The sequence below is a fragment of the Polypterus senegalus genome, chromosome 11 (genome assembly GCF_016835505.1).
Source record: "Polypterus senegalus isolate Bchr_013 chromosome 11, ASM1683550v1, whole genome shotgun sequence".
Lineage (NCBI taxonomy): Eukaryota > Metazoa > Chordata > Cladistia > Polypteriformes > Polypteridae > Polypterus > Polypterus senegalus.
In genome coordinates this window covers 96,359,203-96,382,708 of record NC_053164.1, presented here as the reverse complement: position 1 = coordinate 96,382,708, position 23,506 = coordinate 96,359,203, and the positions used below count along the sequence as shown (strand labels likewise).

General features: G+C 36.1%; 1 protein-coding gene across 6 annotated transcripts in view; it reads left to right on the top strand.

Annotated features, from left to right (window-relative positions):
* The first annotated feature begins 11,680 nt into the window (after positions 1 to 11,680).
* rtn3 (reticulon 3) overlaps positions 11,681 to 23,506 on the top strand; it is an 81,215-nt gene continuing 69,389 nt past the window's right edge. For 2 of the 6 annotated variants that reach the window (XM_039769316.1, XM_039769315.1), the window contains exon 1: positions 11,681 to 12,106. In XM_039769316.1, the coding sequence (XP_039625250.1) occupies positions 11,998 to 12,106 (109 nt within the window). In that variant the 5' untranslated portion in view covers positions 11,681 to 11,997. The remainder of the gene's footprint in view (positions 12,107 to 23,506) is intronic. The other 4 variants (XM_039769318.1, XM_039769317.1, XM_039769320.1 and 1 more) reach the window with 2 other exon arrangements.

Below are 23,506 nucleotides of genomic sequence, written 5' to 3'. Positions count from 1 at the left end.
ATAAATCATTTCATCGAAGGTCGCACATGGCGCAGCAGCATCTTGTGTGAGACATGAACAATCACTGCGCCATCGTGTTCCCATGTTTAATAACATGCTTTCATTCCAATCATCATGAAAATGATATCACGTATACATCTCAGTATTTTAATTATTCAGAGAGCTGTAATAGCACAAATGTAATGGATTCTGCATCCTGTCGGAGAAAGAGAAAGAACGGAAGCACGTAGTGATTCACACACATAGAGCACATAGATGATCAAATACAAAACAAAGCATGCTACTTTAGTTACGATGGGATTTGAGAAACTAGTAAATTAAATGATTTTAAGATGAAGTTTATGATGTTCTACCTTAATGACAAAATAAACTACGTGATTAAAGTGGAAATTTTGAGATTAAAGTTGACATTAAAGTTGACATTTCGTGCTTTTTTTCCCCACTGTGTGCCTATTTTTTTTTGTCTGTACCCTAATAAACTTTCATATGCCACTCAGACGGTGGGCTACAACTCGCCTTTTCACAGCGACTTTGATATGTGACTTCTTTTTTATTTCCAGCACTGTGCGACTTTGTGAAATTAAGCTTTCGAGTTTCTCCGACACGCTATGTCACTCGATTAACTTCCTTTTGTTGATTATACCACTGTTTAAATCAACAAATAGTATGTTTTTCCTTTGCCTCCACTTGGTATTCGCTGAAATTCTTATATTTTCACCTGTGCTTTTCCCATTGTCTTTTCCCAGAACACTGAGCTTAAGGGCTATTTATATTTATTTCATATTCAAAGAGGCGTAATTCTGGGAGGAGTTGGGGCAGGACAGCACGCGTGTGCATGAGCGTTACTTTTCATGCTGACCGGGATTTATGTAGCGGAAGAACGTGGAAGTTGGCGAAAGCACATATTCCTGCACCTGGATTTTTCTGTGCGTAAGCACATTTCGTCTTTTGTGCTTACGTCATGTTATAGTGTGAATTCTACACACGGTGTTATACATGAGGCCCCAGGATATCGGTGGCTACTGTATCATGCTGTCTAAAGGGTGCTCTGCTATTACATATGATCACATACGTATCATCACAAAACAAATGCAAAATATAATGAGAAATAATTAGACTTTTTTGGTAGACCTGATGAAAACGTGTGTGTTTATCAACATATTTGATAATTCATAGATAGAGATATTCTAAGGTAATCTAACAAACAAAAATTCAAAATTCTACTCTGCACAAAATGTCAGAAAGGCAATTGTTTGTTCTGAAAAATATGCATATCCCTAGCTTTGATAACTGGTGTTGCCCACTTTGCAAGCAATAAATTGTTGTATGCAATTGTTTTTTATGTCAGTCTCTTTTATTTTTTTGTCCATTCATCTTACTGAACTCCTTTAATTGTGTGATGTTTGATGTTTTCTTGCATATACTGCCCACTTCAAGGCCCCTAGTATTTCTGTGGTGCTCAGATCTGAGCCTTCACTACACCATTTTATAACCCTGCATTTCTTTATTTTAAACTATTTATTAATGGATTTGCTTGAGTGTTTTAGGTCATTGGTTTTTCACTTACAGTTCAACTTCAGTTTTTTGATGGATAGTCTTACTTTCTCCTCAAGTAATAAATTACTCATTATGTTCTAGAGTGGATATTAGGTTCTTTTGGTCAAAAGCAGTTTATGGTTTTACCCAAACATGACATCTGACATAGTGACCAAACCATTCTGCAATTGTTTCATCTGCCCAGAACCCTTTCTACCAATAGTCCTGCACTTTACCTAGATGTTGCCAGCCAAATTTCAGTGGTTCAAATAGTCTTTCTGAGTACAGAGGCTTCTCTCTTCCTAACCTCACATGTAGGGCAAAATTATTTAGCTTCTTGTGGCATGCACTTTGACATTGATTGAGGCTAGACTTTTCTGTAAATTTCTCAATGTTATCTTAGAAGTTTCCAGAAGCATCTCTCAGTCAGATTTTAATTTGAATTTGGTGGGATGACCAGACCTTTATAGATTACCATTTGTAGTTAATCATTAAGACAGTGAAGTGACTGAGTACAAATTATGTGGAAATAGCTTTAACATCATTTGCAGACCCATAGACACTGGAGTTATTCTTCTGGGGGACTCAGGATAACAAATGCCAAGGTAAACTTTAATGGTATGATTATTTCTATATTACAGCAATGTAATGAAGATTGTTATTTGTTTATTTATTAGTTGTATATACAGTAGGAAATTTCAAATGTCTAAGAAGAAAACAGCCAAATAGTATTGTGCTTCCTTTGAATGTATTTAAGATGGAAATTGATAATTACTTTTATGCAGAACAAAATTTTAAGAACCAAAAACAAAATAATGTTGGCATATTTATCAGTATTTTGCCCGATTGTAAAGTCTTCTAACAGGCTTTAGTCCATGGTATACTGGATGGTCCCTATATGCATTGTTTGAATGGATGAAGAAATACTTTTTACACAAGCAGCAGGTAACAGATTCATTCTACTTCTTTTTCCAGATAATTGCAGGTTGGGATCATAAATGATGATCCGTTATTGCCTACATTTGCAACTTTATTTACCTATTTTACTTTATAATTATTTAATCTTCAGAAAGTATTATACATTTTTGTGTCTTTTAAATGGTCTTCTGTTTTCAGTTATATTCCTTTTAAATTGCTAAATGGAGTCATTTCTGTGCAAATATATCACTTATTTTTTGTCTTATCCTACCATATTTCAAATACTAAACCATGGAGTGTTCTAATGTTTAACACCACATTGCCCACATAATAATATTGATTCAGACCAACATACCCAAGCATTAATCTATTAAAAATAATGTATTTCTTTTTCATTCGAGCAAACCATGTCCTCCTATCCCTTAATGAAGGTATTAACTGAAACAAATGTCTTCCTTCATCACAACTCTCAGATGTTTTGCTATTCCCTAAAACACTGCCTTTTTCTTTAAACTTTTAAATTCACATTTGCCTAAAGTAATCTTATAGTCTATTTCTGTTCTAAACAAAGTTTTTTTTGCTTACTTATCTCTAATTAATTGCCATACACTTCTTTATAAGCAGGAATCCACAAAAAACTTAATAGTTATATTATTCAAAAACAAGCCGGTCATGGCATGCTTTACTTCCAATAAAAGATCACTTCTATATGATGTTTTTTATTTTCAAATATAAGGCAATCAAAGAAAATAATGAATCTGCTAATATAGTGACTCTATTAGATTTAACCTCATTTACCCATTCTAAAACACAAATAATAGGCACCATTTCTGCTGAACAGACTAATAATTCATCTTATATTCTAACAGCCTTTTCTATAAGCTATTCTATTATTTCGCTATTGTAGTCTTTCGATCAATCAATATAAAATTGTAAAAAAAAAGTATACTTTTCTTCCATATAAGTATTTAGTAACAGACTCTGCCATGAAAATGAACTCACTTTACTTATATATTCTCCTAATCCATAATCAGTTTCACCAAACACCATGATGGCCAAATAGACATCTTACAGGATGTTAATGTAATTATTAAATACATAATTCCCACCAGTCTTAGAACTCTTTTACCAAATGGATCAAATTTCATTCCCCCATATTGATATTCCCAACTGTGTTCTGTTATTTCCTCTGTTGTATTTCCTTGATTTTGCTTTAAATATACCCAATAGCTGAAATTCAGTAAGTTCCTCCACAAACTGAGTGTTAATTTTCTGATTTCCACTAATAAAGCATTTGTTGGGCGTAATAGGAAAGGCCAGTAAACATATTATAAGCACTTCATATTGAACTTTATCCAATAAAGATAATAATTTAGCTAAAGATGAACTATATGCCTGACATCCATAATCCATTATAGACCTAATCAGTCATGCATACATCCTACTTGAGTATGGGAAAGGCGCTATATAAATAAAGTGTATTATTATTAGTAGTAGTGGTATTACTGTATGTACTTCAATCTGCCATCATGCTTATCCCAAATCATACATCTCGTTAAGTTTGCCTTGCTAATCTATTACCAAATGTCACACATAGAAACTAATATTCTTTTCCCCATTCAATAACTGAATTATGCGATAAATAAAAATCCTGTTAAGAGTAACTGTTATTTGTGTAACCCACACTTTGGAAGCTGACAATTTAAACTCCTGCGATCTGATCACTCTTCTATCACGGATTTCTTCCCGCTCGCTAGGACTTTTATTCACTTCAATTTTCCCTTGCACGGAAGTGGGCGGGTCTATTTTCTGTTGCTTACCAAAGTTTTGCCGCCAATGTGTGCTTCTAAGAAAGTCACTTCACCTTTCAACCCAAACTGCTCAATGAATTCTGGGATTAGTTATTTACTCACGAAGGTGATGTGTGTGTGTGTGCTAGTCTGAATGGTCTGATTTCTACTCATATTCCGTAGCGTTAATAAAAAAGAGGCAAAGCGATTACATTTACTGGTTACATATTAACATTTTCAGAAACGATTGATTACATTTGCTTTTTATATTTTTAATGTTACAAATTTAAAAGCATTTGGGAAATTTTGAAATAGAAATAGCATCAAACATCCCATTCTTGCTGTGCATATGGCACCAGCATGTTGGTAAGAAGGTCAAACTGCATTGACGAACAGTTTCATTTTAACACTGCATTTTCTTTATAATATAACGGAACGCTGGAACAATGACAAGAAGTGTGTCCCATAGATGGCGCAAGTTAACTTGATATTCTCAAACCCCCCTAATAAACGCAGAATCAAGGGGTATTTTTTACTTTATTTACATGTTCGCCACTGGGATTTCGTGGCCCAATTGTCCCTTTGTGAGAACTAAACTTTATTTAAAAACGTTTAACGGTATATTTATCCTTGTTTTATTTGTTTTGAAACGGCAGTCTTGGCTAAGATGTTGGTCAGACTTAGATTACAAAACAACATAGTATAACGTTAAAAAACCCTGATTATTCTGATTCAGGGTATCCAAATTCATTCAACCAGCTCCGAACAGGATACACACACTCATAACGTGCTAATATGTAAAATTTAAAATAGATTAAATTTTGATATTTTAAATATGCTTTATTTTGATAAACTGGGGTGCCCTCCAGGGTTGGTTCCTCCCATATACTTTAATTGCAGATTAAGTCCAACGTTTCAGCAAGTCTGAATTGGAGAAAATGACAATAAAATATATGGTTTATCACATGTAAATAATGAATAATGGTAAAACAAAAGCACATAGAAAAGTGTTAAAACATTAAAGATCTGATATTACAAAAATATAATAGCATTGCAGATCATTAAGATAGCATGCTGCTGCCTAAATAAACTGGGATGTCTTCTCCTATTTGATGAATAACAGTATGGATGTTGTTTTCCCATTTTCCTGTGCCTCCCCAGGTGGTCAGATTGCAGACAAGAACTCGGTCACCAGGAGGAAGCTCTTCACTGTTCTGTGAAGACTACAGATATCCAGGCTTCATTCATAGTCATGTCACCATCTGTATGGAGTTTAAACTTTCTCAACATTTCTATGTGATTTTTACTCTTACAGACTTGTGTTCCCCACATCCCAAAGATATGAAAGTATGGAAGATCTAAATTGACCCACTATGGAGACACTTTAGTGAGCATGTCTTTTGACAGCTTGGTCTGAACACACAGCAGGTTAAAAAAAGAAAAGATCTATTAATTGTGTTCAATTAGTCTCGGTATCATCTTGATACATATTCAACTTATGATTTCAGATAAATAATATTACCTCACTGTGATCCTCACCAGCAAAAAAGTGGTTTCAGAAAATGGGATGAGGAGAGAAAATTACCTTTTCAAATTAAACGTCTTTTTTAATTTTGTTGCTGTGTAATTTTGCTTTGAATGTCAGTCACCTATATTTTGAGGGAAAAATTATATTTAAAACAAACCTAATTTAGTATTAAATCAATTTAATGAACCTGTATTATCTATAAAGCAGTTGACACTTTAATCTAGCACTTTGGAGTTCAAGTAGTTGTAGGTTTTAAACATTGACAATGAGGTATTGAAGAAAGTTGAATATCTGAAAGTATCTTAAAATAATAAATAGGACTGTACCAACTATATTTCTCACCACAACTCAAATAATGTCAGGTGACCTCAAAGGAGTGCTGTTGAACTACAATACTCAGATACAATGTTACCAAGTCAGTCCTAGGTTTAAAAGAAAGTTATTGTCCTCAAAACACCAAACTGAGCTGAATGTTTAAAGCAAAAGGAGTGAAACAAACAGGTGCTCTCTGTTTCTATTCTCTCTCTGAGGCCCAGCTTGATGACATCATTAACCAAAGACAGGCTATTTCATACATAGTAAAATACTGAACATCACCACTAGATGGTGCTAATCTTAATCTTTTCTTAACTCAATCCAAATAATGTTAATCAGGAAGGCACAGTGACATTTATTTATAAAACAGTGACTTCACCAGATCCTTGTTCCACAATACAAATATAAGCACAGATAGAATTCTTGATCTCTCTTCTTCTCCTCTTCCAGTGTCTCTTTCTATTCATTTTCTTGTTCCTCTTCAGTGAGTGTTTTCCACCTCCTTTTGACTCTGACTCGCAGATCAAGATGAGGAGGCCTCCTTTATGTGGGACCTGGAAGTACTTCCAGTGCCATAGCATGACACAGCAGAACCACTGCCAGGTCATGTGGAAGCTTTACAAGAGAGGAAGGTCTTTTCCAAGCAGCTCCCTCTGGTCGCACCGAGGGACACCAACAGGGCCACTCTTCCAAATTGCAAGTCTCCGGCAACCCTGTGGGTGTTCAAATTGGGACAAAGCCAGAGGAGCAGTGCCACCTCTCTTAATGGGGGATGAATGGTCCCTGGTACGCAGACTCCCCCAGTCAATCCATTAGTCATTTTCTCCAACTGGGATTAGAACTGGGGACCATCGGGTTGCATCTCCAACCGTGCTGTCCTATTTTGGCCTCTGCATCAGGTAAGGCACCACCCTCCATCCCAGCTGGATTGTCTCTCCATCCATTGTGGCATCTATGGTTCGATAGTCCAGCTCTCTCTCAGAAGTTGTGTATTTATTTAGCAAAATACATAAAGCGGTGATGAGCACATGGAAAACACATAGTAAGCAGCAACAGAGATCATAGGATTTCTGCTATGTATATCTGATATGAGGTATCGCCTTGTAACCACATTCAAGGTAACACCAATCCATGGAAAATTCACTGATTCCATCCCTCCCACCTGTCGGTCTCTCTTTTTAGTGTTCTCTTCAGTCCCTAGTTTTGCTTCCTCATAGGATGCCAGATTAAATGCAGTAGTAGCAGTTGATAAACTGTTGCAGAAAAATCTGGAATAATTTCCAAGAACAAGGTCAGTTTTCTAAAGCTACAGGATCACCAGGATAGAGAGCATAGACTGTAGATGTTTATAGAGACAGAGGCACTGACAAAAATATCTTTTGAAATATAATGTATAAAAAGAAAATAGATTAGTGCCAGATGAAATGGAGAAAAAATGAAATTTTGCTCCATCATGGACTGGCTTTATAATCCCTTGGAACCAATACTGGTATAACCAGATTTGGAAGAGTAGTGAATAAATGAATGAAACGTGTACTTTTAAGAATTTCCAAGAAAAGGAATACTTTATTTAGAATTTTAAAGTTTCATCTATTCATCTCGTTTTCTCCATGTTTAAGACTGAGGGGTGCCAAAATCTGTCCCAAATAATTGTGCACAGTGCAGGAACCAAGCCCATTTGCAGTGCCAGACCAAATTTAAAACATTAAAATACATATTAGCATACACTTCAACGCTAAAATTTGGATGCAACAGAAATTTTAATTACAGTATTATTATTAGACAGATAAGGGAGACAGAGTGATTAGCGCAGCTGCTTAATAAATTTTGAATACTGGGTTTGAAGCCCACATTTGATTGTTGTCTTTTAAGAGAAAGCGTGCTTTATTTACTAATAAATGTGGTTCTCTTTCCACATGTCAAGAAAGTATATGTTAACTTGATTAGAGATTCAAAACTATCCTTGAGTGGGCCCTGAAGTGGATTGGTATTCTGTCGATAGTTGCTTCTGGCCTTGCTCTCATGCTGACAGTTTAGACTCTTACTTTAATACTCTGAACTGAAAAAAGGGAATTTAAGAATATTAAGTTATGTTTATATAAAGTAGTAGGTAGGTTTATAATGTAAGTATTGTTAAGCCATAAATTTGCATATCTGAATAAATTCAGCCTTTGTGATTACAAATTAAGTTGTAATTTACATAAATTAGAGAGAATTATGGTATATATTATGAAACAAACCTATTTACTCAAATATCTATTCAAAACTGAAAAGTCTGTTTGAAATTAAATATGTTCTAGTTGTTTTTCACATTAATATTATTGTACAAAGTGATTTAGATATGTTGTAACTGACATTACAGGAAATACCACCATCCTGGAGGTGTTTAGTATAAACCAGGTTTTGCAAATTTGGCACTGTTACTGTGTAATTGTCACCCTTGCCTCACTGTTGTATTTGATTTTTTGAAATAGATGTTACTTTTAGATTAAAATTTGACTTAAAAATCAAGTACCATGAATAATGTTTTTGAGACTGGTAAGTATGGAGTTTAAATTTGCTGTGGTTAAAAAGTGATTAATAAACTAGAAAAAATATAAAACATATGACCGCTTCAGTATAGTTGTTACTCTTCATATACAACACATTATAAAATATGATATATTGTGTAAAATGCAGAAATGTTACTTGATTTGTCAAATTTTAATTATAAAGTGCAAAATCATTTTTTCCAACTTGTCCTTACTTTTCCCATGCATATTTGGGCAAGCCAAAAAAAACCCAATTGCTTCCAACCCAAGGATCAACTGATTTTTAACAATGAAAAGATTTCTTATTTATTTATGTGGATCTAGATATTTGTTAGAAACACATGTGAACATAATTTACAAAAACAAATTCCAAACTGAGGTTGGATGTGTGTATAAATAGACTGTCACTCTGTCTGGGGTTAACTCCTGCCTTGCTATCAGTGCTGCCATGATAGGCTCTGGTCCACGTAACCCTGAATTGGATTGGATACGCATAGTGAATGGATTGGATGTATGAATGGTTAGAAACAGGTTTAAAACATTAACACTGGAGAATAAGAGAAAACACACACATATGTTTTATAAATATGGGCAGAACTTAAGATATTTCATAAAAAGTGGTAGCTATTTATAATATGAAATAAAACCATCGAGTTCAATAAAAGTATTGTGCAGGAATTACCTGTGAGAGATTTATTGCTTATATAATACCTGAAGGATCATTAATGGATGTAAAGCACCATTATTAAAATCTGTATATATTGCAATTACACAAAGTTTACATCTCTGCAAGCATAATTATAGAATAGCAATAGTTATTAAAAAATGATACATGTTACATCTAGGAATAGAAAATCTACTAATGAAAAACACTAATGTTGAAGGTAAAGTACAAGGAAACAGACATATTAATAAAATATGGAGACTCTAGTTTTAAAACATGAACAGGATCAAAAACAGCATCTATTAATACATTTATGAGAGTTATATATCAGATATTATTAGGAAATTGAAAGCAATGTGCTGGTAGATAAAGAGATAGGGTAGGGATCCATATTTTAACCTAGAGTGACCAAGGATTATTTTCATTGTTTCTGTGTCATATGGACAGCATTCTTTGGCAGCAATATACCTTAAATGTAGTATACTGGTGCTGTTTTAGCACTGGCCCCTCGTGTATAGAGTATCCTAACTTTGAATCTATGACTGATTGTTGCCTGTGTGGAATTTCCACATTCATCCTTGTTAGAATGGCTGTTCCCCAGCCCTTTTCAAAAATCTGTACGTCTAGGTTGATTGGCAAATGTAAATTTAACCTCTGAGTGTGTCATTAGAAGTAGGCCCTGGCCCCCTGGAACTCTAAATTGGGTTTATTGGCATAGTTTGGGATTTTTGCACTGTGCTTATGATTAAGTCAACTAACATATGTATACCACATTTAAAAACAACAGGAGCTAACCCAAAGTGCTTTCGAGTTAAATTCAATTAAATAACAAATACTACACACATAGCAAAATATATAAATAACATAGTAGAATATAAAATATATAAATGAAAATATACATAAAACAAGTAAGCAAATAAAAATTAAATTAAAGTAAATGTAATACAATAAACAACAGATTAAGACAAGAGGGTTTAGTTATTATTGGACTTGACAAAAACCGTAGCAGAACCTCAAGCTGAAATGAAAGCAAGAGAAAAAAAAAGGTGGGTCCAAAGTCCAGGGGCAGTATAGAGAAAGTCTGGTTGCCTTTGGTTTTGCGATTACTTTATGATCTATGTGCATACTGAAGCAAGGCAGTTTCTCCTCCAGGAGCACTAAAGTATATCTTTCTAATATCCTCAAACAGTCATTACCAATGATACAATTTCAAAATATTTTCATTTTCTCCCAGATTTAAAAAAAAGACAAGAACAAACATTCAAATTACAATACACCAATTGATTAATGTATCCATTCATTTACCCAGTTTCTATTCTTCTGCATGGTTCTGAGTACCTGAATGTATGTGCACGTTAAATAGAAAAATATATACACTGTATATATATATATACTGTATATATATTTTTTGCATAATATATTTTAATGCAGATAACATCTGTACCTAATGTGCTCTGCTAAATTGATTATTTGAAGTCTGTTGGGGAAAAATGATTAATGTTTGGTTACATTCAGGGCCGACGCCACCATTAAGGTGAATTAGGCATTTGCCTAGGGCGCAGATGAGGATGGGTTTAACCAACCACACGGGTTAGCTACTGAACAGTCAGTTGTCCTAGGGCACAAAATAACCTAGCACCCCACTGGTTAAATTATATGTTTGCAGCAATATTTTGTTTGCATGAGTGTCTCCAAATAAAATTCCATTCAATTTAAGTTGATGATTGCAATACATTTATAAAAAAAATAAGGTATCTGTAAAGTCTAATGCTAATTTAGTCAAGGTATCAATTGTCCTTGAACAAAGGCCAACTTTGTCTTTGTTAACAATAAAGTCTCAAGTGAGAAATTTTCATACAACCTATAGGAACTTAAAAAAAAATTGAAAATCCAAATGTATGTGCCCCTAAAATAGACTGTTACAAGCAAACCCAGAAATCATTGATAGATAGATAGATAGATAGATAGATAGATAGATAGATAGATAGATAGATAGATAGATAGATAGATAGATAGATAGATAGATAAATGTGAGACTTATACAAGATTTTAAAAAGGTACAAAATACTGATAAATCTGACTGCAATGGACTGATGCTCAGTCCAGAGTTGGTTAATGCCTTGCGCCCTATTCTAGCTGGGATATGCTCCAGCACCCCCAAGCCTCTTACTTGGATTAAGCGGTTACAAATTGAAATGGAAAAAACTTTTAATGTATCATTGACACCGTGACTAAAGAGCCTTCTTGAAACTTTTATTTCCACCACAGGTTTTACAACCACACGCAGACGATTAATTGATGCACACATTCAACGTTTGCGGTCTTTCAGGTTTCCACTTTGTTAGAAAAACTAACTAACGCTTTAAGGCTTTCGGTGGTGCTGCTGGCCCTTTAAATGCGCGGCGCGGCGCAACCTCTCACCCCGATATTGCAAGTCGGGAAGGGTTGAGTTTGTACCGCAACCACCCGTATCGCCTCTCCTCTGTTGTTTGAGACAGAGTAGAGACCAGAAGCGACCATACTCAGTCTTGGACGCTTGGTACGCCAACTGGCCATAGCAAGTGACATCACGTTCAGTTGTTCTAAGGGGAGAAACTAAAGAAGAACGGAGAGAGAGAGAAAAATAAACGGCCACTGCAGCACCACCACCACCACCTCCTCTCTTTCTCTCTCTCTCTTTCAGCAGAGGACACTGGCAGCAGTTCTATTGAAACAATGGCAGATTCAACTCAGTCGTCTGTGATCTCTTCTTCGCATGGACTTCCTGATGCCTCCATCGGGCAGGGCTTGCCGTCTGCGGAAAAAGACGCCAAATTGTCTTTGGGTAAGAAGCGAACGGACACGCTGCTTTCTTTTCCCTAGCCTACGCATCTTGGCGTGTTTGACCCTTTTCAGTATTGGGTCGAGTCCTAAATAAAAAAAAAAAAAAGGGACGTGCGCCTTACTTATGTGTGCTCAGTTGCGAGTTTCGTTTTTTAGCTCGCTTGCTTTAGTTATTCATTTATTTAATTATGTATGTATGTGTTTTTTTTTATTTTATTACACTTGGTGCCAGGTTCAAGTTCAAGAGCAAGACAGGATTATCTGCGCAGAGAATAGCTAGGACTGGCTCTGCTAGGCAACGGTACTTAGTGAGCAAGCGGGTGGGCGCATTAATATTAGTTTAATATAAAACCGAGAGGGTTTGCAAGCAATCTTATGTTTCATTCATTAATTATACTGTTGGTTGTAGATAAGAACATTTAACGACGCGACGTCTCCCTGCTGCACGTTAAGGTGGACCTGGCTGTTGGAGAAAAACAGCAGTCCATTATGTCCAAGATCTTGCGATGGCTGTCAACACAGGACGTCCGAGTAGATGTGTGCCCTCCGCGTAGTGCTAGCAAGGTCGCCCTCCCGATGGCGGATACGCGAGTATTTATTGGGGGGGGAAAAGGAGGCTGGTGATGAAATAATGGCTACCTGTGTTGCAGAGATCTGCAGTGCAGATGCGCTGTTACTGGGCAACGCAGAGCATGCAGGGTGGCGCTCTTAAAGGTGTCGCACCAGTCTAGCGATTCCTCGTCTTTTCAAATAACCATTGCACCATTGGTCAAGTATACCATTGGCATCGTCTCATTATAAATGTGTGTTGATTGTTCGTTTATTTTCTCCCTATTTTCGTGAAAAAAAATGTTTGCGTTGTGGTTTCAAAGTGTTGTTAACCAATGCGATGGACATTGATTAAGGTACATTCTAAGTAACCTACCGAAACAACTCTTAAATTTTTCCTTGAAGATTTTGGTTTCCTATTTTAATGGAAAATAGCCTAAATGTTAAAATAACTAACCAGAGTTGTTGCTACTTTTCTTTCTTTCTTTCAGTGTGTGTGGTGTTTTGTTTATTTTTTCTTAACACAACAAAATGGCACAAGAGAAAAACTACTAGCCATTTCTGGCGATGTTTCTTTGTGTATTTCAGTACGGTCAGAATGTGAAAGATCTGGAATGACTTTTTGTCTGCTCTGCTTAACAGCATACGATCAGTTTTCACACTAATCATACAGGGGCGTGTCCAATGTCAAATCAGACTTTATTTGTGCTTTACATCACACCCAAGATAAACACATACATACATAAGTAGAACAACCAGCAATAGTGCCTGGATATTTTATTTTTTGGAAATAATAACTTTGTGGGTTAGAAAGGAGGTTCTGAGCTTTGGACAAAGCGAGAAAATATAAAAAGCGTGATGATATTAATTTATAAGGCTAGCAAAGTGTTATGCTACAGTGGCAGAAGTCTAAAGGCCAGTGAACTAATTTGTTGTGACAAGTTTAGGGGAATTTGTACTCATTCTGTAATTGTTTTAAAAATGGTTTTCCTCGAAGAGATCTCCTTATTAAAGGCAATCTGTACACTGTAAAGTAGTTGAGTTTACAGAGGGTGGTGCTGCCTTAATACTGGTTTTAAAATAGCACTTTATTGGTTTGTGTGGTTCCTTGTGGAACCATTTCATTTTGGAGGTGTTCTTTGTATATGAAATTGAATCTTTGGACTCTGAAAAGGTTCCTAGTAAGTGGGCATCTTTAATGTATGGTAGGCCTCCTACTTCATATTAAGAATCAAGAAAACCTGAAGCTAGCCTGTGTCTTCGTAAGCATCAAATTGTTTTCAAATCAGGAATCAACTGGTATTTCACAGATCATATATCAGTTCATGGTTACCTATGGAGCCTGTTACTAAGATAAATGAATCAAAGGTTCATGTTGATGGTTCTTTTGGGAACCAAAAATGTTTTCCAAATGGCATCACCCTGAAGAACAAATTTGACAGCTTTATTTTTTAAGAGTGTGGGTAGTGGAACAGTGGTGTGCATTTCTGCTTGTAATCATATGTTCCTTCCTTTTAAGTGATCCATGTTTCTCTTGTATAGTCTGGATTTGTGTTGGCCCAAGAATATTTTTAACAATATGACATATACTGGAAAAACATGCTTAATCCCCTTTATTATCAATTCATAAATGACCAACCAGATCTGTTTATCATTCAAACCACTTTAGCAGGTTTTACAAACCGTGATCAGTTCCATTTATCTGTTTGATCTTGGAAGGTGTTTCTTTGTGTGTGGTTTTTATTTTTATTTTGAAATTCTTTTGTTACTGAAGCACTGACATTGAAATAACACTTCATCTTAACCTAAACCATCATGGTGGTGCAGTGGAACACTGCTGCTTTACAGTTATGGAGTCCAGGGCTCAAATCTAAGGCATGGACACTGCCCGAGTAGATTTTTTATGTTCTGTTTTTTGTGTGGATTTTTCTTCCATAGCCCCAAGACATGTGATATAACTTCTCTAAACTGAAGCAGTACAAATGAGTTTGTATGCACACCCAGGGTTTACCCAGTGTTAGCTGGACAGGAACCAGCTTCCCCATTAGTCCAAAAAGGATAAGCAATTATCCATCCATCCATATTCTTAACTGCTCATATGGGTTTCATTTATACTTATTAATGTTACATGTTATTAATGTAATATTTCTAAATATTACACATAGCTAAATTAACAGAACCAGAAAGATATGGTAGCTGGCAGTGGTTACTAGATGAGTAAGCTAAATAGTGCCAGCTTTATATTGCATTCGTTTTTATTCTGTTTGTGATTTTTATTCATTCTTCTTAAATTGTTTTATTCTTTTTTTTTTTATTTACTTTTTTTTCTTTAATTCAGAATTTTCATAAGTTGCACTTACTGCAAGCCTTTAATTCAAATAAACTCCGTTGGGAAAAGTGAGGAGGAAGAGGTTTGAAACAAGACTGACCCATATTTTAAGAGGCCAACAGCTGTAGATTTATAAGTAGTGAAAAAGGTGCTGCAAGTAGGACGGAGAATGCCTTGCCAAATTGTAAAATAATAGTTTGCTGGCATCGGAGCAGAAAATATTTGAAGTGCTGGAGTATTTGGGATAATTATCAGATGCAAGTGTGTGACTGCCATAATGGTCCATTGAGTTTAAGATGAATGGACAAAGATTCCTTGTCAGAGAGGAAAGGTTGTGTCACACAAAGGTTTTAATTAAGTTTTTTTTTTTCCTTTTTTTAACTAGAATTATGGAGGATATAGACAAGTTTTAGCTTGTTTTGTACAGAAGAACTGCATAGAAATCAAGTGGTAGGGAAGATCTTATTAGTCTTTACATTCTGACAGATTGTTTTAGACTTTTGGGGAAGATTTGAAGCTCCCAGTTGCATGTCAGTCTTGATGTATTGGCTAATGCATGGGACAGAACATCACAAACTTGCCTGTTCAGCTGCTACCATAGACTGTTATCTTGAGCAAATTTCTTAAAAGAGAAGTTGAAGTTTATTGCTTCACAGTCATGATGTATTTGTTAATTAAGTTGAATTCAAGCATTTTTATTTAAATTTAAAAATGCCTAACTTTCTCTTGTATTTTATAATGGAGGTAAAGGGCACCTGAGTCCATCATTAAAACAAAAGTACTTACTCAGTGTTTTTTTTTTTTTTCCATTTTTCAAACTATAGTGTTACCAAATATTGCTTTGTATCTTGAGATTGCACACATTTTTCTAAACTGCATATCTAGAACCTTTTAGAAGTGTGGGTGGAAAGGGTTTAGGCATTTTTGTGAGAGTCAGCAGTTTTAAAAGATCATCTGTGAGCTTCACTTTGCTGCTTGTCCTAATATGTAGCACCCTTTAGGGCCAGTGGAGTGGTGTTGCCTCAAAAGAGTTGTCTCCAAGCACTATTATTGATGTTATTGAAAGTTGATGCCTAGATTTGAACTGCTGTCCCTGTTCTGCAGAGAGCTATAAAATCACACCTTTACTCACAGTCCTCCTCTACATGGAAGCTTATTCCTGCCACTGAAAAAAAATTTAATTGAGTTATTTTGCAAATATACTGCTTACTGCTGCCACTGTCGTCATGCACACACATGCTTTAGTGGTCTAGGTTGAGCTTGCAGTCAAGCGTCAAGAACTGTTTTGGATACATATAGTTTTGATCAGGCTGAAGTTTAGTACACCAAGTCTCACTGTTTGCTGCAAGCAATTACAAATTAGTGTTCTCCAGCTGTTTTCTGTGGATAAGTGAGCCCATCACTATAGCCCTTACCTTCTCTATTAACTCGTGGTTATCCGTAAGAGCTTAAGACGGCTTATTTTGAAACACCTGCCTGCTTTGAAGTTTCTTTTGACTTGAGGTCTTGCTGCTATGGATGACCACCTTGCATCCTATAACTCTTCTTACTCTGATTTGAACATTAAACTGCCACATTTGCCAAATATCACTGTTGATTTTGGTTTTCCTTCATCTAGTTTGATCCCTTCTATACCCATTTCAGTTAATCAGTTTGATTTTCCACATGTTTATCTTTGTGTAAGTGTGCAATAGGCATGTCAACCTTTTAACCTGTAAAGTGGTCAGTTACATAAATACATTATTTTCTTTAATGAAATAGAAAAAATTCTCTAACATGTAATTTTGTGCCAAGTGAATGTTTAGAAATCTGAAATGAATATGTAGGTGAACATTTATAATGTATGCACTAAAATTATAGTATTCTCGGCAAGTCCTCGTTTGCAATACAGTTGTTCTCTGATTATTTTTATCTCCAGTATTTTTATTCCAATGCACGTAAACATGTGTCATATTAAAGTCTTAGGAGAGGTACTTTTTGAATAAGTAGTCTTTTCCAGCTCTAAATAATGCTTGTGCAGCATAATTTTTTAAATTGTGCCTCAGGTTCTCAGTTAGGTTGAGATAAGCATTTTGGCTCTTAACGTTACTCTAAGGTTAATTTTGACTTGTGTTTGGGATGGTTGGCCTGCTGAAAGATTAACGTTTCCCCAGATAAAGTTTAACCAGATGCACAGTACTGATTTTTTTTTTGGTTCTACTTTCAGCTGCTCCTATTATAGTTTCATTATTCTCCGGACAAAATTCCATCCTTTCCTACCCCCTCCCATTAGCTCTCTTCGAATTGACATCTGGAAAGACATGGAAAATACTCTTAAAACAAATTAGGCAAAAGATGTTGTGCTCTGACGAGTCTGTGGCACTTGTTTGGACTGATTTTGGTAAGTGGGATACATGGCATAAATCTGACACTTGACAGATGTTGGTGGCTATGTCATGATGTGGGCAAGCTATTGAGCATGCAGGGTCATTCAGTCTGGTCAGGACTGATGGGAAATTGAATGCTGTATGATATGGACAGATCTTGGAGTGAAAAATTGCTTCCCTTTGCCAGAAAGCTTCCTAGGGAGGATATTTCTTTTAATGTGACAGTAACCCAAAGCACACTGGCAGAGCACAAATGAACTTTAAGAATAAGAAAATTGATGTTCTTGCAGGGAAATTAGATTCTTGGCCTTTAATCAAATAAAACATATGTGGCAAGTCCTAAAAATTGCTGTATACCATCATTCTCAAACTAACCTGGGTCAGTTTGAGTAATTTTGCAAGAGGAATGGGTAAATCCTGCTCCGCAACATTCTAAAAAAATATTTTTCAAGTATCCAAAAAAAAAAAAAAAACTGTTTTAAAAGGTGGTTCAAGTACTGAAAATTATTGACATTTCAGTTTTTTAGAATTTTTTTAAATGCTTTATAATTTTCTTTTTAGCAGCCATTTTGATTTGGAGGTTTTTCAAGTATTTTACTGCAATATAAACAAAGCATAGGCTTGCTTTGGGCTGAAAGTGTGTCAGATGCCTAATAGATTGGCATTGCAGGCTTTATTTTTTTGCATTACACGTTTTTGCACTTTAACATATGGCTGACACCAATAGGTACTGTGTGACTTTTGTGTGTGTGAATTCTCTGCACCCATTTTTGGTACATGATCTGTTTAGACTGCAAAAATGATAGACTGTAGATGTGAATATATTATACTCGGTCCTTCATACTGTTTGCCATTTACCTGCATATATATGCAAGTGATGTTATAAGTCTGTAAACTATTTACTGTTTATAGTAAATATCATTTTGACGTAATATTTTATGCTTCCAATTCATTGAAATGTTTCATTTTGCTTCTTACGACTTAAAAACTGAAGTGGTTTAATGCTGAATCGGCAAAACAACTTTGGAAAGCCGCTTGTGTTGCCGCATCCCTTCTGGTTGATCTTGCTCCCAGCAGAACAAAAGAGTGCAAAATTAGAGAATGCACACACAATAAAACAAAAAGAAAACTAATAAAATGTCATTATAAAAATAGTGTGTATTTTGTTTACCAAATTAATTAAAATGTGTTTTACTTTTCACAAATAATTACTGATTAAGTTTTCAGTTCTGTCAACTTTTGGAGGGGTGCCCTTTTTTTTTTTTGATTGAAAATCATGCTAACATATAAAATGAAAATATCTGCAAATAATATCTGCTGTATGCCGTTCTGTTTGGCTTCTTGGGGTAAGGCAGTTGGTATGCACCTCAGAATGCAGAGCTGATAGACCATTAATGAGAACACAAGGATTCAAATGTCCCTTGCCATAGTCTTGGCCATTATAGTACTAACAGAATCATTGGCAATTCTGATGTTAGTATTTCTTCATTTGTCTCAGCTTTGGGTTTCTGTCAGTTTCCATTTTTGGTGTAGCTTAGTCCTAGAGAAATGGAGGTGGATGCCGCTAGGGATGCAAGAAGATAGTAAGATCTTGAGAGCAAAAGTTTTGTATAGTCTTCCTTTAGAAGATACTGGGCTTTGGTGCTGGATTCAAAATTCCCACCATCATCCCACTTCCCTCTCTATTCCAGGCTTGTTTAGTTTCCTCCTGGCTGACCTAACGTGAACTTCAGTTCAGCATGCCGTTTTGTTATAAAAATAGCTATGACATTGTACTTTTTGAAACTGGCTCATCTTCTACTCTTGGTCTCCACTTACTGGAAACATTTCATTTTCGAAAGCTGAGCCTTGAATCTTACAGATGACTTAAATGGACCAGTGTCAGTTACTTAGCAAGAGAACGTTCTGATGTACAAACATTTTTTTTTCCATTTAGCACTTTTAGTCTAAGACTACCTGAGTTAAGACTGTTGAATTTTAGCTTCAAAGGCACACCGTTTTTACATTAAAACTACCATTGTTAATTTTTTGGACGTTGTAATTTTTGGACAAGTATACCCAGTAAAATGTCAAAAGGTAAACGCATGCAGTGTACAACTGTTGCCCCTTCTCACAATGATCAGAGTATAATATGCACTTTGTTGCTTCTCAGTGAGTTGAGTGTATAAACAATTGCTAACAACATTTATGTGTTGGGAGTCCCCATTTGCCCTGATCTTTTGTCCAGGAACCCCTACATATTTGTGTTTCCACATCTCACTCACCTCACCTTACCTGGAGCCTTTTTATTTTTTCTGGCCACCTTAACATTAGACTAAAAACCGAGAGAGAAAGTGGTGCTTGAAAGTTTGTGAACCCATTAGAATTTTCTATATTTCTGCATAAATATGACCTAAAACATCATCGGATTTTCACTCAAGTCCTAAAAGTAGATAAAGAGAAACCAGTTAAACAAATGAGACAAAAATATTATACTTGGCCATTTACTTATTAAGGAAAATGATCGAATATTGCATATTTGTGAGTGGCAAAAGGTATGTGAACCTTTGCTTTCAGTATCTGGTGTGACCCCCCCCTTTGCAGCAATAACTGCAACTGAACGTTTCCAGTAACTTTTGATCATTCCTGCACACCGCCTTGGAGGAATTTTAGCCCATTCTTCCGTACAGAACAGCTTCATGGACAGATGTCCTGACATTTTCCTTTAGAATTCTCTGATATAATTCAGAATTCATTGTTCCATCAATGAAGGCAAGCCATCCTGGCCCAGATGCAGCAAAACAGGTCCAAGCCATGATACTATCACCACCATGTTTCACAGATGGGATAAGGTTCTTATGCTGGAATCCAGTGTTTTCCTTTCTCCAAACATAATGCTTTTCATTTAAACCAAAAAGTTCTATTTTGGTCTCATCCGTCCACAAGACATTCTTCCAATAGCCTTCTGGTTTGTCCACGTGATTTTTAGCAAACTGCAGATTAGCAGCAATTTTTTTTTTTTTTGGGGAGAGCAGTGGCTTTCTCCTTGCAACCCTGCCATGCACACCATTGTTGTTCAGTGTTCTCCTGATGGTGGACTCATCAACCTAAACATTAGCAAATGTGAGAGAGGCCTTCAGTTGCTTAGAAGTTACCCTGGGGTCCTTTGTGCCCTTGCCGATTATTACACGCCTTGCTCTTGGAGTAATCTTTGTTGGTCGACCACTCCTGGGGAGGGCAACAATGGTCTTGAATTTCCTCCATTTGTATGCAGTCTGTCTGACTGTGGATTGGTGGAGTCCAAACTCTTTAGAGATGGTTTTGTAACCTTTTCCAGCCTGATGAGCATCAACAACTCTCCTTTGTTCGTGCCATGATACACTTCCACAAACTTGTGTTGCAAAGAGCAGACTTTGATAGATCCCTGTTCTTCATATAACACAGGGTGCCCACTCACACCTGATTGTCATCCCATTGATTGAAAACACCTGACTCTAATTTCACCTTCAAACTAGCAGCTAATCCTAGAGGTTCACATACTTTTGCCACTCACAAATATGTAATATTCGATCATTTTCCTCAATAAATAAATGATCAAGTGTAATATTTTTGTCTCATTTGTTTAACTGGTTTCTCTTTATCTACTTTTAGGACTTGAGTGAAAATCTGATGATGTTTTAGGCCGTATTTATGCAGAAATATAGAAAATTCTAAAGGGTTCACAAACTTTTAAGCACCACTGTAATTAAGTCCTCAAATATTGAATTACTATTATAATAAAAAAAAAAAATCCTGAGACGAGACTTTTTAGCCTGGGACGAGATGTGACTTTTTCAGAGAGATACTTTCATGTCCTGCGAGACGAGACTTTGTGCCAAGAGATTTAACCACGATCGGGGCTGGAAATAAAAGACAGAGTAGATGACAAAGTAGAATGTCGTAAAGAATTCAAAATTGTTGGTGTGATACACATTCAGAGCAGGTTTAAGATAATGAAATTAGTAAAATACGAAAGTGAACGGAACAGTGAAAAGAGATCAAATATATTGTTCGGCTTTAAACTTTAAGTCGGAGACTTGTAGATTGTGTGATTCGTTTTGCCATCAGGGAAAAGTAGTGTTTCCTTCCAATGAAGAGGCGTATCCGTGAGGATTAAAAGATTTGTTGTTTGGTGAAAATGAAATCCATATATGCGAGTGGTAGAGTTACTAAGTGGCTGGCGAGTAGCGCAGGCCGAGGGATTTTGGCAAGGGTAGCGAGCAGGGGGTGAACACCCCTAGTCTATCTTATGCTAATGTACATTATTTTTTGTATACTCTTTTCCTTCTTATCTAAGTTTTAATTTGTTTTCTTGTGACCATTTTGTAAAACACTTTGAGCTACATCCTTTGTAGGAAAACAATGATAATGTTATCATTGTATGATAGTTAAATTCCTCAACTATCTTCTCTTGGGCACTGTTTGTATTATTCCTGGACTCTGATTTTCTTCCCCAAACGAATTAATGTGTGAGGTGGGTAAGCCATAGACATTCCTGTCCATAGCAGGATGTTAAAATGGACTGGCCATATTGCTTTTTTCGTTCATTCACCATGTTGGTCTGTTTTTATTTTTCCAAGGAATTAAGGGAATATTTTAATTTTCACACTTTGTAACATATCTTCAACTAGCAAAATACCCGCGCTTCGCAGCGGAGAAGTAGTGTGTTAAAGAAGCAATGAAAAGAAAAGGAAACATTTTGAAAATAACGTAACCTGATTGTCAATGTAATTGTTTTGTCACTGTTGTGAGTGATGAGTGTTGTTGATATATATATATACACACACACACATAAACGTATATATATATATACATATCTATACATATACACATATATACATACATATATGCACACACATATACAGTGGTGTGAAAAACTATTTGCCCCCTTCCTGATTTCTTATTCTTTTGCATGTTTGTCACACAAAATGTTTCTGATCATCAAACACATTTAACCATTAGTCAAATATAACACAAGTAAACACAACATGCAGTTTTTAAATGATGGTTTTTATTATTTAGGGAGAACAAAATCCAAACCTACATGGCCCTGTGTGAAAAAGTAATTGCCCCTTGTTAAAAATAACCTAACTGTGGTGTATCACACTTGAGTTCAATTTCCGTAGCCACCCCCAGGCCTGATTACTGCCACACCTGTTTCAATCAAGAAATCACTTAAATAGGAGCTGCCTGACACAGAGAAGTAGACCAAAAGCACCTCAAAAGCTAGACATCATGCCAAGATCCAAATAAATTCAGGAACAAATGAGAACAAAAGTAATTGAGATCTATCAGTCTGGTAAAGGTTATAAAGCCATTTCTAAAGCTTTGGGACTCCAGCGAACCACAGTGAAAAGCCATTATCCACAAATGGCAAAAAAATGGAACAGTGGTGAACCTTCCCAGGAGTGGCCGGCCGACCAAAATTACCCCAAGAGCGCAGAGACAACTCATCCGAGAGGTTACAAAAGACCCCAGGACAACGTCTAAAGAACTGCAGGCCTCACTTGCCTCAATTAAGGTCAGTGTTCACGACTCCACCATAAGAAAGAGACTGGGCAAAAACGGCCTGCATGGCAGATTTCCAAGACGCAAACCACTGTTAAGCAAAAGAACATTAGGGCTCGTCTCAATTTTGCTAAGAAACATCTCAATGATTGCCAAGACTTTTGGGAAAATACCTTGTGGACAGATGAGACAAAAGTTGAACTTTTTGGAAGGCAAATGTCCTGTTACATCTGGCGTAAAAAGAACACAGCATTTCAGAAAAAGAACATCATACCAACAGTAAAACATGGTGGTGGTAGTGTGATGGTCTGGGGTTGTTTTGCTGCTTCAGGACCTGGAAGGCTTGCTGTGATAGATGGAACCATGAATTCTACTGTCTACCAAAAATCCTGAAGGAGAATATCTGGCCATCTGTTCGTCAACTCAAGCTGAAGCGATCTTGGGTGCTGCAACAGGACAATGACCCAAAACACACCAGCAAATCCACATCTGAATGGCTGAAGAAAAACAAAATGAAGACTTTGGAGTGGCCTAGTCAAAGTCCTGACCTGAATCCAATTGAGATGCTATGGCATGACCTTAAAAAAGCGGTTCATGCTAGAAAACCCTTAAATAAAGCTGAATTACAACA